An 18829-nucleotide genomic window follows, 5' to 3' on the forward strand; every position below is an offset into this window, starting at 1 on the left:
CCAAAGTCCTTCCATACACAGACATACACACAGAGAGACACACAGAGACACACAGACACACAGACACACAGACACACACACACACACAAATCCCAACATGGTTAGGTCTGTTACAGGAATAACCCACAATCCTGGTACCAATTTATGTCTAGTTAGAGTTATTTTCACTGTAATGAAGCACCATGACCAAAACAAGGGAGGAAAGGGTTTATTTCAGCTTACACTTCCAGACCATAGTCCATCACTGAGAGAAGTCAGGACAGGAACTCACTTAGGGAACAAACATGGAGGCAGGAGCTGATACAGAGGCCATGGAGGAGTGCTGCTTACTGGCTTGCTCAGCTTGCTTCCCTGTAGAACCCAGGACCACCAGCCCAGGGATGGTCCCACCCACAATGGGCTGAGTCCTCTCCCATCAGCCCTACAGTTAGACCTCATAGAAGCATAGTTTCCAGTTGAGGTTCCCTGCTTTCAGATAACTGTAGCTTGTATCCAGTTGACGCAGAACTATCCAGCACACACAATATCCATTTTTAGCTATTAACAAATATTTACTATGGCATATTTTTAATCTTAAAAGTTAAATTTAATAAATATAACTTGTTTTTTTTGCCATGCCACTCTTGGGAAGCTTTCTAGTATTAATACATTTCAAACTGTAACAATATATCAGGAATCTATGTTTCCATGCAAGGACAGCAATAATGTATCTTTATTTACTTATTGGAAAATCACTATAAAAGGGGATGATATAAATAACAGAATGTAAGCAAATCTATAACATCAGTGCAGCAGTTCTCAACCTGTGGGTTGTGACCGCTTTGGAGGTCACACATAAGACATCCTATATATCAAATATTTACACTATGATTCATAACAGTAGCAAAATTACAATTATGAAATAGCAATAAAATAATTCTGTGCTGGGGGGGGGCTCCACAATATGAAGAACTGCATCAAAGGGTCGCATCTTAGGAAGGAGCCTCTTTCTTAGTGCTTAAATACCTCTAGCTTGATTTTCACCCTCAACTGATAAAAGCCTGGGCTTTCTGCACCCCTGCCCGCAAAGAGATATATTATATAGAAAAATATATTTAGCTATAGAAAAAAGGCTTTCATTGAAAATAAATATGCTTTCTGCATCTTTAGCCTCTGTGGCTGTCACGTGGTCTTAGTGGCAGTGAGACCAACTCACTCTTGTTGCTGTGCCTTTCTAGGAAGTCTTAGACTTTGGGGCATGGTTCCACAGGCAGTCTTGTCAACATCGCCTGCTTGTTGAGTGCGTAGATGTCTTTGTAATGTAAGAGAAGGGGAGAGACTCAAGCCTGCATAGGAAGACTCATCACCTATGTGGCAGCTTACACATTTTGCATTTGATTTTTGTACAGGCAGAAATCCTGAGCGTCCTCAGTCACAGGAACATCATCCAGTTTTATGGAGTGATTCTGGAACCTCCCAACTATGGCATTGTCACAGGTAGGTGTGCCCTGTTGACCTGTCTTCCTCCCCACTGCCCGGCTTCTGTTCCTCCAGATGCTTACCATTCACTTCTGTGGCGGGTTGCATGCTACTGTCAGGCGTCACTTTTGTTGCCATAAAGCATTAATAAAACTGATTATATCAATATAATTAAGAATGGTGTTTCCACCTCTACCCATGTTTAATTGTGGCTAATTATACCTGTGTAGATGCTGTTCAAATGCACCTGCAGCTGCATTGCCAATACATAAGGTGCCGTTTAACTAAAATTTCATTTAATTAGATGAAGTGAGCGATGTTTTTTGTAACTCTGTGACCTTTTGTAAATTAAGATTTCTTGAGATGTTCATGTTGTAATTCTTGCAGTCCGTTCTACTCCCTTAGAGCCCTTTATTCAGGTCTCTCATGTGACGACCATATTTTTCAGGTCTGGTCATCTGCACTAATAATGACCTTGAGCTAAGTTATCATGTAATTTTGAGCAGGAATTTTTCAGCTGATGGAAATACCTTTTCTGACAATGAAAATGAACACATGGAAATTTTCGCCACAAGAAACTAAAAAGGCACAGATTTTTAAAACACTTTACACTTAAATTTGTACATCCTAGTGGGGAAGGTTAGGTCCACTGCCTCTGTAATGCTGGGTTTAACATGAACAACTCTTCAACTCCAATAAAAACCAAGTGAGAAAACCTTCAGGAATTTGCCCTCTTTTCCTGCACTGTAATGGCAGGGACTTTGGATTATCTTTAGAGAAAAACAACAAAGCACTCATAATAGAAAGAACTGTGTGGGTGCTTATAAATTTCTTATTTAAAAAAACCATACAAAGTCAACAAAATAATTCTATCTTATGAGACAGAAGCTGAAACTCTAAGTTTACCTTTGCTACATGGTCACCCAGCAGGCAGCAGACCCGGAGTGGCATAGACGCCTCACGCGGTCCTTCTCCAGGTTTTGGAAGGGCATCTGGTTCCTCACAGGGTCAGGCTGCTTTGATGGTCTAGTGGCTGATGTGCTCTGCCCTTGTAGCATTTTTTACGTCCTCATTGGGTAGAGGGATTTGTATCCCCAATCTACAGTCTTTGCTCTGGACCAGTGTGGGTGGCTGGCAATGTGTATCTTGAACGTGTATGCCACGTAATGTGCAGACCCCAGGACAGGCCCTGCTGCCGTGGATGAGCCAGGCCACACCTTTGCTGTCAGGTTTCTGGTTCAATGTTAAGTTTTTATCCGACTCAGTCTCCAGTCACCTCCCTTTCCCAAGTGCACTGAGCTTATTTTTGGCTAGTTAGGTTCACCGTATAGGTCTGAATCCAGGTTCCTGGCCCTGGCTTGTAGCTGACATTTTTAACAAGCATATATTGTTCCTGTCTACTAATGAGATTAGAAATGGCAGTTTCTTTTATTCCTTTGCAGTTTAATGCATGGAGAAGGGGAGCTTAACTGAACCAAATCAATGGGCTTGCCTTAGTTCTGTTGCTGTGATAAACACCGTGACCAAAAGCACCTGGGGGAGGAATGGGTTTATTTTACCTTGAAGATTAGAGTTCATCATGCAGAGAAGTCAGGGCAGGAACCTGGAGGCAGGAACTGAGGCGGAGGCCATGGAAGGGTGACATTTGGTTTGCTTCTCATTGCTTTCTCAGTTTGCTTTCATATACACCCTATGGCAACCCGCCCAGGGGTGGCACTGCCCAGCTATGGGCTGAGTCTGCCCACATCAGTCATGAAGAAAATGCCCTACAGACTTGCCTACATATGATCTGATTGGGGCATTTTCTCAATTGACATTCCTCTTCCCAGATAGAGAGTTCTAGGTTATGACAAAAATAAAAAATAAAAATAATAAACATAAAATAAAAACCACACCCTAACTAGCACAAGGCTATGCAGGCGAGTTTTTCCAGTTTCCTGAGGTGAGGATCGAGAAGAGATGTGAATCCCTTTCCACAATTTTACTGTCAGTGCCCTGGAAAGTGTGACGTGTGAAAGCCTGCGCCAGTCTGAGCCACTGCGTTCAATAGACCCGTTAGTCCCGAGGCGGTTTGATTTTCTTTGCTTGCTTCTCTGATGGGCCTGGCTTTGTTCTGTGCCTCCCTTGTGCAGGTGTTTCTCCTTAGAACCTTAGAACCTTACCTACTCAAATTCTCAGGTTAGAGAGGCCTGTTCCCTTATTTATTTCTGTCTGTAAGTCAATAAGTAAGCAACTGTTAACATTAAGTACGTCCAGAATCATGATGTAATAGAAAATCATATATTTCTAGCTTTCTTCTTGAACCTGTGAGGTTGAGGACTTAAGAGGCTACTTAGCCAATTTTGTTGCTTGAAAGCATATCACCTTAATACGGTTATCTTTATACCTAGAAATTTAGTTTCTGCTAAACATTTGTTTATTCAAGCCCCTTAAGCCAACCTTCCACAGTATTAGGATGAATCCTCCTCAGTGTGTGGGTAGCAGTACACGAACCAGCCATGCCCAGCTGGGGGCTCACTCATCATTGTGTGACCCTCATGGTGTTTCAGATGTTGGAGTCTCCGAGAGAAGTTTGAATGGCTTGAGTTCACTCAGCTTGAGATTTTTGTTAATTGAAAAGGTTGTTAGAGAACTGGAGAGATGGCTCAATAGTTAAGAGCACTGACTGCTCTTCCAAAGGTCCTGAGTTCAAATCCCAGCAACCACATGGTGGCTCACAACCATCCATAGAGATCTGATTCCCTTTTCTGGAGTGTCTGAAGATAGCTAGAGTGTACTTACATATAATAAATAAGTAAATAAGTCTTAAAAAAGAAAGAAAGAAAGAAAAGGTTGTTAGAGCAGGCAACTGCCGTCGATTGCATTTGAAAGAATGATTTATCAGAGAGATAGAGAAGACAAAAACTGCAATGCAAGTTGGAAGATGTGAGTTCTTGTTCCAACTCTACAAAAGCAGAGTTGAGTAAATCACTGAGATTCCCTCTGAGTCTGAATACCTTGTGTGAATGAAGGAATCCTCTCTGGGAGTGTCTGTGCATACGTCTGCATGTGTATTTGTGTGAATGAAGGAATCACTCTCTGGGAGTGTCTGTGGGTACGTCTGCATGTGCATTTGTGTGAATGAAGGAATCCTCTCTGGGAGTGTCTGTGCATATGTCTGCATGTGCATTTGTGTGAATGAAGGAATCCTCTCTGGGAGTGTCTGTGCATATGTCTGCATGTGCATTTGTGTGAATGAAGGAATCCTCTCTGGGAGTGTCTGTGCATATGACTGCATGTGCATTTGTAGGCATTTTCATCATATATTTGCAGGACTGCTCAACTGTCAATTTTTTCCCTTTAATTCCCTTCTCTCTGGAAATCTATAACGCAATGGAATATCTAAGGTCAAAAGAAAGGATAGGATAATGCGTGGGTTTTGTTTTGTTGGTTGGTTTTTGTCCTTGGAAACATTTTTGTGTTTTCCTGGATCTAGAGTCACAAGCAGTTGTGAGATGCCATGTGGGTATTGGGAATTGAACCTGGGTCCTCTGGAAGAGGAGCCAGTGCTCTTAACCACTGAGCCACCTCTCCAGCCCCTTGGAAACCTATTAATACTCTAATAGTATTAATGTAAACCCCTGAGACAGGAAAGCAGAGTGATTAGGTGCTAGAACACATGACTCATTCATGGCGAGCCATATCAGAGGAACATCCTATTGGAAGGTCTGGTAATTCGGGAGTGATGGAAGGGTATCAGACTTGGTCCCAGTGTTCCAGAGGAAACATAATTTAGAATACCGGAAGTATAGAGAATTGCTTATTTGGGCTCAGTGGCTGATTGCACCCCTTGTTTATTGTGTGTCCGTATTACTTCATCCTATTGCATCAAGAGAATATACTAGCTCTGCATGGATTGTCAACAGACCCAAGTCCTCATTCTGTTCAACCACAGAATACATTAAATGCCCAAACTCATCTCCTTTAGCTTGACTTGATTTACTTCAATCATAGATATATCCAATTTGCATATTCTGATGCTGCCTAGTCCTTATTAGCCAGTTAAAGACAAATGTCGCATTTTATAACAGATAGCAGACCTATCTGTTATATTTTGAATTTACCAAAATTCATTTGTTCTGCTGGTCATCATCTAAACTGAGGTTCATCTTGATGGTACTTTATTATAAAGAAATGTCATGATAATGATATTTGTTTCAACAACAGTACACTGGGTCCTCCACATATAAACATTCCCCATTCGTGAATTTAACCAACTAAGAAGAGAAAGAAAGAGAAGGAAAGAGGGAGATGGAAAGCAATACAATATAACCTCTATTTGCTGATTCTAAGTCCACGTGCTCCTCTACTTATCGTGGGCTCAGGTCTCAGTAAGCCTACCATAAATTGTGATTCTCTGAGGCAAATGTGCACCTAACCTACTAAACATTATAGCATAAACAGTACACTTACATAACATACAGTAAACATACACAGTACACTGTAGACTATGAGAGGCTCCCTTTGTGAGCCTTGTGACTGAATGGGGAGCATGGTTTGCTGTTGCTGCTGTTCAGTATGGCGAGTATTGCTGCTGCTCAGAAACCGCCACAATGCATATGACCAGCAAGAAGCGACTGTACCACAAACAAAGGGCATTTCCTAATGAAGGTGTGTGAATTTTGCAGCATCTGAAATTTTAAAATGTTTCAATTTAAAAAACATATTTGTTTACAGAACAGTGTGTAAGTGTGTGTCTATCTTTCTGTGTGTGTGTGTGTGCGCGCGCGCGCGCGCGCACGTGCATGTACAAACACTGTTATTTATAGAAGAGACCTAAGAATCCATAGATTGAGGTGCCTAGATGGGGAACTCAGTCCCCTAAGGATTCTAAGGGATGCCTGTATATGTTTGCATTTTCAGAGCCTGCTATCATTACCATAAAACAAACAAACAAAAAGACACCTTAGAAATCAAAGGACATATTTGCTTAATGTGTTAATGACTTTTTAAAAAGACTTAAACTGCTTTATGTGCCAGTGTCGCTCCTGTGAGCATAGTAACCATTTCTAAAGTGGACTGGACACTGTGGCAAGGAGGAACCCCACAGAGTGACGAAGTAACAGAAGGGCAAGGGTTCTGTGTGCCCAGGGAGAACTGTGTTAGCACAGGAAACAGTGACCATATAGGTCACACTAAGCCTGCTTTCTGCAGAATGGCTAAAACTGCAAAGACAGCTGTGCTGAGACTCGAGCGTGCCAAGCCCAGTGTGGAGCTGAGGGAAGGGCGGCTGGTGAAGAAGGTGAGCATGTGAAGGAGGAGTCACAGGAAGAGAGAGGGGGCCATGAGGCCAGGTCTAAGCTGGGTGTGTTATGAAGACAATAAGATGACGAGCTTTTCTCTCACACACACAAAAGAATTAAAACAAATATTTTACACTGAAGCTCAGTAAGCTACCTGCTAGGAAAATATTAAGTGATGGATGGGCATAGTGCCATATGGTGAGTCTTCAGTTCCCAGAGGAACACCAAAAATGGCAGAAGAGGTCACTCCCTTGGTGGAGAAGATATTAGCTTTGCTACCCACAGATTTAAAGCTATCTAACATGAACTGCCAGAGAGCACACACCCAAACCATGGTCAGACCATTGGTAAGCCAAAGTGAAAGTCATGGATGCAGGTAGGGAAATGGCTCACATCCAGATCAAAGACATTATGATCAGCGTTGACTCTCATGTCCAATAATGGAGGCCACCTGGGAATAAATGATATGTACCTGCTAAAAGAAAAGACTGTATCAAGGAAAAACAAAGGTCTTTTGATGGTGAGATAACTATAAAATATTCTTGGACAGCGAATGAGTGAGCTTATAGCAAGTAGAATTGCTTTATAAAATATAACCGGGGGAATAGCTTAGAACATGTAGTTAGCAAAAGAGGTCTTCAGTGTGGGCCGTCCTAAGAAACCAAGCAACAGTTGAAAGCAATATCAAAGAGAAGTCCTTTGTGCTGACAGAAGACACTCATAACCAAAATTTAAGGAAAGAATTCATGGGTAGAGAAATGGTAAAAATGTGACATAAATATTCTTGAAATCTATTTTCATTTTCATTTCTATAACATGTTTAAAATTTTTATAAAGCAATAAATGCTTTGTTGAGATTTATACAGATTTATCATATTATAATAATAGTATAAAAGATCAGGGAGAAATGGTCATAGTGGAGAAAAGTATATAAAACATTTTATATTAGTAATCTGAAGTTATTGGGCTATAAAATGTGTTTTATCATTCCTTGAGTCACCATGAAAAAAAATCACTCAAGAAATTAAAAACACATTAATTAAAAGTGGCAGAAATCTTTAATCCCAGGCCGCAGGAAGCTGAAGTGTACCACTGTGAGTTTGAGACTAGCATGAGCTGTATAGGGAGATCCTATTTAAAGAAAAACTCAAGAGTGCTGTAGAGAGACAGTTCATCAGTTATGAGCCTGATGTGGTGATGCAGGCCTTTAATCCCAGCACTCGAGGCTAGGCAAGCAGATCTCTGTGAATGTGAGGCCAGCCAAGGATATGTAATGAGAGCCTGTATAAAAAGAACATGCGTACTACTCATGCAAAGGATTTCAGCTCAGCTCCCAGCGCCCATCTCAGACAGCCCATAACGACTGTAACTTCATCTCCAGTCTTGTATCTAACACCTCTGGCCTCTTCATGCATACATATCCACACAAAGGTGCGCGCACACACACACACACACACACAAACACAACTTTGAAAATAAATCTCTAAAGAAATCAATGAAGTAAAATAATATATTAGGATACAGTAAGAAAGGAACATCTGACTGAGGACAGGAGACAAAATATGCCAAATGTCAACCCAATTGTGTCATTAATTACACTAAATATGGGTAATCTTAATATTCCAATCAAAAGGAAGAGATTTCTCAGATAAGATGACAAAGCAGGGTTGAAGTATACACTGTCTACAATACACATATTATATTATTGATATCTTAGCATCAAAGACACAAGTCAAAAATGAGATGAAAGAGGGATATTCTATACCAGTAATACCCACTGGAAAACTGGAGTTTCTATACTAATTTCATACAATATAGACTTCATATAATACAAGAAACAAATGAGGCCATTTTATAATGATAAAGGGGTCAATATACTAATATAACAATGACATTACACTTTAATACTAATTAATTTCAAAGTTATTTTCAATAATTAGTATAATAACTAAACAGAAGTTGAAGAACATCCTCAACCAACTTACCCTAACTCATACACATAGCACACCATCCAACAAAGGCATAAGGGAGGCCATTAAATAATATTCATTTTATCAAAAGTAATTGATAATATTTAATGCATCTTCTTCAACCATGCAATGTGTTAGGAATGGGCGACCGAAGAACATGGTGAAAAACAGCACCAAGTATTTGAAAACTAAATAGCATGCTTCTAAATGCCTAAAGAAACCACAGTGGATCTTAACATTTGAACTAGAAGAAAATAAAATGTAAACACGCCAGAACTCTGGAGTGTAGCGCTGAGCAGGGAATGTGTAGTCTCTGGACCAAAGACCAAAGTAAGCCGTGGAAGAGAAAAGCTGAGATGTTAGAATGCTGAAGTAAAGCAGGAGATGGGATGGCAGGGAGCTCAGCAGAAGGCTTGGTTCTCAACAGTCAGTAAAGCCGATGAATCCTTAGCCAGATCCACTAAGAGGAGAAAGACATGTATGGAGAGAAGAAAATGCTTTGATTCCTAAGGGACCTGCAGAAGATGGCAGTGGGTGGTAAAAGCCTCTGTGCTAATAAATTAGACTGTGTGTATGCACTCAGCCATCTCCTAAAGTGATACAGTGATCTAAACTGACTTCAAGAGCTGGGCTTTTGTAATGATGTCAGCACTTAGAGATGCAAGCAGGAGTATCAAGAGTTCAGGCTAGCTTTAGCTATGCAGCAAGTTTGAGTCTAACCTGGACTACCTGAGGCCCTGTCTTAAATAAACAAAATAAAACAACAAAACTCACTTCAAGAAAAATCTGATTGTATGTATAAGAAAAACTTAAATTAAGTTTTTAGTTTAAAATATTTCCACAGAGAAAAGACGATTATTTTACCTAGTGAATTCTGTCATATACTTATAGAAAAAATAATATCAACCCTTCTTCTCCATACTCTTCCTGAAGACAGAGGTCAGAAGGCTATAAGGCCAGTATTATTTCTACCCCAAAGCCACACCAAGCCATGACTGGGAAACTACAGGTCAGTTCCCCTCATGCATGCAATGTAAACTCCGTAGCCATAGTAGCATAACAAATCCAGCCACATATTGATAGAGTGTATTCCATGGCAGGGCTGCCTAAGTAAGACCCGAACAATTCCAACAGTTGACACCGCAAGAGAGATGAGGGGAACCTCACTGCCTGCACCCCTGGATGAAGAGTTTCAAGCAGTTAGCAGCTGCTGAGGGAGGAACACTCGGTCTTTCCCAGGGATGAGTTCGCTGATTGGTTAGCTAGTAAGAGTGGCCAGCACTGTTGTATTTCTGTGTTTATTCACTTGGGTGTATATAGAGCGATGGTTAGAGGAGCGAGAGCTGTGAGTTGTGGAGAAAGGTCACACATAAGAAGGGTAGAAGGGAGGGGAGAGGAAATGCTGTCATTTTATTTTAATTAAATTAAAAAGACAATTAATAAAAGATTGTACTCTGTGACCAATGGGATCTTTTCCAGAAATGCAAGGTGTTGACTTAGCATCTGAAATCAGTTAATATAAGGTACAATAACAGTAAAAAAGTTAAGAGACTAAAACTTGAAATATGAACATTTCAAAAGATACAGAAGAAGCCTTTGATTGTTGTTGGCGTTTCTGTGTAGTAGGGTTGAGCATAAGTCCTCGGGCATGCTAGCAGTACCCTGTCTCTGAGCTATATCCCCATCCTTAGAGAAGGCGCTTGAGAGACTATGACACCCACTGATAATGGTAAATCTCTGCAGACTAGAAATAGAAAGGAATTTTCTCAATAAATAGCATCTACAAAAATCAGTAGCTAACATCATACTTAATGATTGCAAAGTTGTTTCCCCAAGGCTGGGCTCAAGATGAGTTCTGTGCTTACCGTATTTATCCAGCAAGGTACGAAGGCTCCTGACTGTCTACTCAGGCAAGAGAAAGAGATAGGCATCAAGTTGGAGAAAAAGAATAAACCTGCTTTAGTCACTGTTCTGTTACTGTGAATAGACACTATGACAAAGGCAGTTCTTACATAATCTTAATATCTTTTCTTAAGTTTGTTAGCATGTCTTCTCAGTGACAACATGATGTCTAGTTTCTGAAGCACGACTGATTGTGTACTCATTCCTTTTAAAACAGAATATGCCTCCCTGGGCTCCCTGTATGATTACATTAACAGCAACAGGAGTGAAGAAATGGACATGGAGCACATCATGACCTGGGCCACCGACGTAGCCAAAGGTAAGGCTGCTTGCTGTGCCGTGTGCCCTCAGAGCTGCCAGTGTCTCCCCACTGACCTGGGGTACTCTGTCGCAAGTTTTATAGTCTGTGTCTACAGACATAGATCAAATTTAGTAAAAAATTTCAACTCACTGTACAGATATTTTAGGTTATTGCCTTTCCATTGTTAAATTCCCTGTCTTTCTCTGTTTTCTTCATTCCCCTCCCCCAAAATCAAATTTTACAAAGTAAATTTCAGGGCAGAGATTTTTGCTGTTTTGTGATACTGTAATTAACAAACTCACTTGCCATATTAAATGGAAAGCTTGTGGTTCTCTTGTCCAAAAAGTCTCTCCATAGGTGTCTAAAATGTGGCTTATGGTAGGATTGGGCCTGTCTGTTTTGAATGCACAGTAATGTAAAATAGTAACCACAGGCCTGCATGCAAAGTAGCTCAGACTTTATTTTATATGTAATAGAACTCAGATATCCCCCTTGAAACTTAAATATTCTAAGAATATAAAATCCCAAGCCAGGTTCCTGATTCTTCCTCCTCCCCAGAAATTCCTGCATAGATAATGCAATTCTAATTCTATTAATTTTTCTCCTCCTTTGCACTACCTGGGCAGTTTGAAGTTTTAGTCAGAACTATCTGAAATGCCTTAGAAGCGCCTTTCTCTAAGAACTGGCTGCGGCTGTCACGGTTGTAGTCTAGGATCTTCTGGGCAGAAATGGTTGGCACGTTAGCTGGGTAGTTAACACCGTTTATCAGAACACTCTCTTCCTACAGATATCTCTTACAAAGCAAATATGTAGTGTCGATTACCCTTCAATAAGGAAAGCTGCTTATATTTTGCTTTCATGGCAAAGGTAAAGATTAACCAGCACCCACCAAATTCCTCAAACAGAAAAAGTAAAATAAAGGAAACTAAGTTTTAAACTAATGCTACCAGTTGCTTCCCGTGAGATGTTTGGATGGGATACTTAATTCTCGAGCTGCAATGATGAACTTAGCTATGAATTCATTCATCGGACATCATAAACATGTCTTAACATCCCATGTTCTTGAGATGCTTTTATGTAATATTATTGTCACGTATCTGCAAGACCATAGGACCCACGGAGCACCTGTGAGTGTCCGTAGCACCCACGGAGCACCTGTGAGTGTCCGTAGGACCCACGGGGCACCTGGGTGTCCGTAGCACCCACGGGGCACCTTTGAGTGTCCGTAGCACACATGGAGCACCTGTGAGTGTCTATAGGACCCACGGAGCACTTGTGAGTGTCCGTAGGACCCACGGTGCACCTTTGAGTGTCCGTAGCACACACGGAGCACCTGTGAGTGTCTATAGGACCCACGGAGCACCTGTGAGTGTCCGTAGCACCCACGGAGCACCTGTGAGTGTCCGTAGCACCCACGGAGCACCTGTGAGTGTCCGTAGGACCCACGGTGCACCTTTGAGTGTCCGTAGCACACATGGAGCACCTGTGAGTGTCCGTAGCACACACGAAGCACCTGTGAGTGTCTGTAGCGCCCACGGAGCACTTGTGAGTGTCCGTAGCACACACGGAGCACCTGTGAGTGTCCGTAGCACACACGGAGCACCTGTGAGTGTCCGTAGCACACACGGAGCACCTGTGAGTGTCCGTAGGACCCACGGAGCAGCTGTGAGTGTCCGTAGCACACACGGAGCACCTGTGAGTGTCCGTAGCACACACGGAGCACCTGTGAGTGTCCGTAGCACACACGGAGCACCTGTGAGTGTCCGTAGGACCCACGGAGCACCTGTGAGTGTCCGTAGCATACACGGAGCACCTGTGAGTGTCCGTAGCACACACGGAGCACCTGTGAGTGTCCGTAGCACCCACAGAGCACCTGTGAGTGTCCGTAGCACACACGAAGCACCTGTGAGTAGGCAAAGCCCTGTGCTGATACTGGCAGCCGCCTGCAGCATTGTGGAAACGCACCTACACAGATGCAAACACAGTCCTTACAGCACTTTACTCACGTACATTTTGGGTGCTCAGCTAATTACACTCCTGTTATTACTTAATGGTACTTAGGGTGGATAGACAGCAAACAAATCAAGTGACAGCTTCCAGCTGTGCTCTCTCTGCCTTAGTGTTCCTGTTCTAGCTGCAGCACCCACTCTGTCATCAGTCACATGGTCCTACCTGAGAGCCAAACCTCTTGCCTCCAGAATAGCGCTGTCACTCTCTCAAGAGAGCTGCCTCTCAGCTTTAGAAGAATGGGGTGGAGAAGGAACAGAATTAAGTAGCAAAATAGAAGCAGAGATGCCAGAGAAGGAAGGTTAGAAGAGCAAAAGTCCACAAGCTAATGAGATCCCTCTTGGCTGATTAGAGAACTAATTCTCTAAGACAAATTCTCATGGGCTTGGCCTCAGAAAATGAGCCCGTTTGCTCATAATTCTAAGTGATATGTAATATGTGGGAATTATCTCAGATGGTCTGCAAAAGGAAAAAGGAATCAAGACTTTAAGACCCTCTTCCCTACAGCGAAGTATAAACTTTAAATAGGAAACCGTGACTCTGTTGATTCTCCTTCAAATTCAGCCTGTACACCTTTTGGGTTGACGGTGATTGAAGCCACTGAAGCAATCATATGTTGAGACATTAGAGAATGAATAATTCATTCTGATATTTGACTCATGCATTTGGAAGTAGTTATTGTGCAATGTCTTTGCTATTGAGAGCTGCCCTCAAAGCTGTAAGGATCCCCTTCCTTATGAGGAGTGAAGTGGGTAGCAAGACAATTAGAGCAGGCTACCTTGAATCCCGCCTCAGTCCAAAGCTCTCCCAAACCTCCATTCTGGTACTGGTCAGATCTTACTAATAATTCACAAATACTTTGAACCAAGACAGGGCATTTTTCAATCATTTTCAGAGGTTTGCAATAAAAGCAAAGCAGATGACTCAATAAAAACCAACTGAATAGAATTTTGTGGTTACGGCACATGGATGGATCCCAAGTCCTCAAAGCTGGGCACCATACATGTGCACCAATGGTTTATGGGACATTTCCTTCTGATAACCTGACGCAGAGTCAAGAAATGCCTTATATTTTAAGGTTTTATCATCATATCTTTCCCCTTTGAAGTCTTTATCAGCAGGTATAAGAATGACTTATCCTAGCTGGGCGGTGGTGGCGCACGCCTGTAATCCCAACACTCTGGGAGGCAGAGGCAGGCAGATTTCTGATTTCAAGGCCAGCCTGGTCTACAGAGTGAGTTCCAGGACAGCCAGGGCTGCACAGAGAAACCCTGTCTCGACAAAAAACAAATCCAAACAACCAAGAGAGAGAGAGAGAGAGAGAGAGAGAGAGAGAGAGAGAGAGAGAGAGAGAGAGAGAGAGAAGAATGACTTATCCTTGCTTCTAGTCATAATCAAATAGACTATACCTGAAAAATTATTTGGAAATTTGAGTTTAATAAGTTAAATTTGAGTTTAATAAGCAAGGAAGACATGACTATGAAATTCAGTCTTGTAGACTACTAAATAGCAGCCATTGAGCTTTACAGCTTGAAGATGTAGAACTTGCTATTAAATGAGACTTTTATCCCAGTTACATCACTTAAGATCATTTAAGTTGCTACTACTTCTGTTAACTTGACTCTCTTCAGTGATATCATTATGTAACAAGAGTTAAACCTTTTGTTATTTTCTTTGTTCTTTTGATTCCTCGATATATAATACCAGAGTAGAAGAGTCGCTATTAATAAATTACCTGTAATAAAGTTGTAGTATTCTGTGTACTTAAAAAGAAAGCAAGGATACTTATTAAATTACTTTGGTGGGCAGCTCATCAGAAACAGTGGGGGTCCTGTTGGGTTTGGCATGAGGAAGGACTGTTCTTTGCACTGTTTGAGGAAGAGGACAGGAGAACTGAGAGGAAGTCCTGGGTAGGCATGTGTTCTCCCTATATTCTGTCTTTGCCTGACACAGAAAAGACCAAACACTTTTAAGGGGTAACCATGAACTATATAATTTCTCATCCAAATTAATAAAATCATTTACATTTGATGTGCCCAGTAGATAGAGCACCTTAATCCATATTATATACATTTCTCAGAGTGAATCTGGCACTTTATTCTTGTGAGAAGAAGATGCTTTGTACATTGCACATCTATTAGAGGATCACAGCGCCTTGCTCGTCAGCGGGCCAGCCTCACACCACACTTCTGTCCTCTCCTGCCAAAAAGTGCCGGTGCTACAGCTCAGTGGCTGCAGATGTCTAAGTGAGCCCGTGGAGCTGAGCTGGGCAGACAGCACGTGCACTCGGTAGTGGGTGCTGGGGCCTCATTACGGCCATTCCGCTGTGCTCTTTGCACGAGTCTGAGAAAATCACGGTGTCTTTGTCAGGTACTGTAAGAAGTGAGGTCTCCCACAGTAAAGTCATGTAGACACACGTGATTTTCATTTTGTCAAGCATGGAAGAGCAGAACATGCAGGTTTGTTTTCCGCCATGGATGTCTCTGCACAGTTGTGAGTGGTCATTCTGATGTCACACTGCAAACCACTAACCCTCTTTCCCTCTTCATGAAAGGGATGCATTACTTACACATGGAGGCTCCGGTCAAGGTGATCCACAGAGACCTCAAGTCAAGAAACGGTGAGTGGCACACCCTTCAGCCTTGCCGCTGACTGCAGTCCGCATGGACCTGCAAAGAAGCCCAGCGCGGCGCGCTCTGCTGCTTGTGGGACTCATTGTCTGGTCCACGCACTGCCGTGGAGACATTTTCTCTGTCTATAAATACCAAAATCTGCATGTCACTTGAGGAAGCCGCATAGTGTTCTACTGTGTGAGGACACAGGATGGAGACAACTCGATTGGTTACATTTTTTTCTAAAATAAGAAATGTTTAGTTTAATGCCTTCTGGCCAAGTCTCTCTACATATCTCTAATTATTTCCTTAAAAAAATCTTTTCTAAAATTGGCATTGCCAGGTCAAAGTGTGTGGTCATGTATTTTTAAGTCTCCTATTTTTAGATGCTGCCTTCTGGCAGCAGTTTTGAATTTTATTTCTGAATTACGTGGTATACATCTTTTGGTCACTCGTGCCTATAGTACCTGGAATAGTGCCCCGAGATGGCCAGCACGCCTGAGACTTGAAAACATAAAGGCATTCCTTTTTTTCTTTTCTTTCTTTTTCCTCTTTTGTACATTCCTATACTTTTTGAGCCTATATTTATCGTTTGGAAAATGAGCGTTTTAAAATAGCATGCAGGATTCCACACTACCTTCTTCCATGACGTCATTGCAGAGTTGTCAGAAAGGCAGTAGGACTAGTTAGCTTTAGTAGTAGAGCTAGCTAAGTAAATATCAAGAGTTTGCTACTCAAGGGGGGAAGCAGCCTTGTTATCAGTTATTTCTACATTTTCAGTGGCTCTCAGCAGGGAAAAGGAAAGTGTTTATTTTTAGAACTCTTAAGACCACAGCAGCTACAACTTGAATTTACCAACAGTGTGATCCTTAGAATGGGTGGTGATGGCAGGCGGGCAGGAGAAGCCTGGGCGAGCCCATGTGCTCTGCTCACAGCCAGGACCTGCAGGCCTGGGTCCGACAGGTGCAGGCCCCAGGTGCTCTGCTCACAGCCAGGACCTGCAGGCCTGGGTCCGACAGGTGGGAAGCAGGAAGGACAGGAAGTTGTAGGCAGCTGCTACCCTGAGAATCCAGCCTGGCCGCTCCTTAACCAGGTCAGCTGCTCAGCTGATTGTCCTACGCTTTCCTACTCTTTTTTGGCTCTTCTGAGACAGACACTTCCGGGAACTATAAACTTGTGATATAGAGCAGCTTAACAGGAAGTCATTAGAAAATAATCTCTCCCAGGTACGAAGTGACAGTTATATGACTACAATTTCAGTTCATGCTATTAGTTTCGATAAAACTAGTTATCTGATGTTTTAAAACCTATGTAGTTAGCATGAAAACTATAGATAATGATGGAGAATTCCTCATTTTTAAAGAATTACAAGTTATATAAAAGGAAATAGTATACATTAATATCAAAAGAATACCAGCCTAACTTGGCAATTTGTTTTTAATGGGAGGTGGAGTGAGACTTTGTCTTCTGTAATATTTTTGAAAACTTTTAGTTCTGGGCTGGCAAGATGGCTCAGTGGGTAAAGGCCACCAAGCCTGACAACTTGAGTTTAATCACCAAAAACCACATAACAGAAAGAAAGAAACAACTCCCACAAGTTGTTCTCTGACCTTCAAGTGTATACCATGGCCTGTGTGCACCGACACATGTACACACACAGAAAGTGAATATAGTGTGTGTGTGTGTGTGTGTGTGTGTGGTATGTATTTGTGTACATGCGTGTACTATGATGTGCCCTTGTTGTCTCCTATCTTTATATGGATCTCGGGATACCATCTCAGGACACCAGATAATCCAAGAGCAACTGAATACAACAGTGATATTTATTTGCATTTCTATTTGCAAAAGTTATGTAGCTCATTTCTGGCCATTCCACATTTCCTTTGAGACTATTTATATGTATTAGATCACACAGGATATTTTCTCCAGTTACCCAAATCACTAGTAACATCTGCTGTACTGATGATCAACCACACTCAAGGCACCAAGTGACTGACTGCACAAACCCCAGAAACCCTCCCTGGGCTTCTGTCCTTGGCTTCTCTCTCACCGTCCCACTCCCATAAAAGTCCTGCTTCCATAACAACACTCCTAAGCTGATGTCAGCTTAGAAACTGTTGATGGACATACTTGTACAGAGATTTCACATGGGCTTAAATGTCTTCTGTCCAACCTGGTCTTTTCACCTTCTCCCTCCTGCCTTAAAAGGCCATTTTTACCTTTCCTTTCTTGGTGAATGCAGTACCAGCTGCCTAAGCCAGAAGTTGCAGGATTTCATCTTTGAGCCCCCTCCATCCGCTGCTGCTCCTCCAGCCCATGATCCCGGCCTAAATCACCCGCTAGTCACCAGTTCTTTCTCACAGTCGGAGTCCTGACAGCACCACGTCCCTCTCAGACCATAGCCACGTGCATGCACAGCCGGCTTCCTTGCCTCTTGTTCTGTGCTGTGATGCAGGGTCAGCCCCCTGAAGTCTCCCTCCTGTCCTTCTTCCCTATAACATTCTTTATGGCCTCTCATTTCCCGAGAGACCTCTTCTTGGATTGGCTTCTGTCTTCCAGAATGGCTACACCTTTACCCCTGTTCCTGAATGCTTCCTAGGTGAAACTACTCACCCGCCCGGGTTCCCCTCTTCCTGTCATCAAGTCTTAGTATAAGCATCTATTCCTGCCAGAAACCTCAGCCAACCTCCCCAGGCTTAGGTGTTCCTCTTGACTAGTTCTTTATTAACTCCCTTTCTCATCATGCAATTTACCCCCACTTCATTGTGGATGTTTAATGGTCTCTCTGATGGACTGCAGACTTCACGAGAGGAAAGGAGAGGCAGCAGTGACCTTTGACCCCAGCAGGTGCTCAACAACACCATTGTCAAGCACTTGGATGCCTGAGTAGGTGAACGAGTGTTGTTTTCACCTTTCAGAAAATTTATCTTCAACTGGGAACAACATACACACAGACACACTCATACACAGAGAGAGAGCGAGACAGACAGACAGACAGACAGAGACAGGGTCAGAGAAAGAGAGAGACGTAGACAGAATTTTATATCATAAAACAAAAATGAAAATATTTCCTGGATTGGGAGCTCCTTCCTGTAAGGCAGAAAACATTTTTAAACGGCTTAATTCCATGAGGTGCTGCTCCAAATGACTTTTAAGATGCCTGCTTTATACTAATGTGTGTGTTTGGGACAGGGTCTTCTTATGGATCTTTGACAGGCTTAGTTCCTGCTATGTAACCCAGGCTTGCCTCAAGCTCATTGCAGTCCTCCTGCCTCAGCCTGGGATTATGGGTACACA

General features: G+C 42.3%; 1 protein-coding gene across 3 annotated transcripts in view; it reads left to right on the plus strand.

Moving 5' to 3' along the window:
* Map3k20 (mitogen-activated protein kinase kinase kinase 20) overlaps positions 1 to 18829 on the plus strand; it is a 160062-nt gene that overhangs the window by 66494 nt on the left and 74739 nt on the right. For all 3 annotated transcript variants that reach the window (XM_052182694.1, XM_052182696.1, XM_052182697.1), the window contains exons 3-5: positions 1389 to 1476; positions 10830 to 10931; positions 15475 to 15540. In XM_052182694.1, the coding sequence (XP_052038654.1) occupies positions 1389 to 1476; positions 10830 to 10931; positions 15475 to 15540 (256 nt within the window). The remainder of the gene's footprint in view (positions 1 to 1388; positions 1477 to 10829; positions 10932 to 15474; positions 15541 to 18829) is intronic.

The sequence above is a fragment of the Apodemus sylvaticus genome, chromosome 5 (assembly GCF_947179515.1).
Source record: "Apodemus sylvaticus chromosome 5, mApoSyl1.1, whole genome shotgun sequence".
In the NCBI taxonomy this organism is placed as follows: domain Eukaryota; kingdom Metazoa; phylum Chordata; class Mammalia; order Rodentia; family Muridae; genus Apodemus; species Apodemus sylvaticus.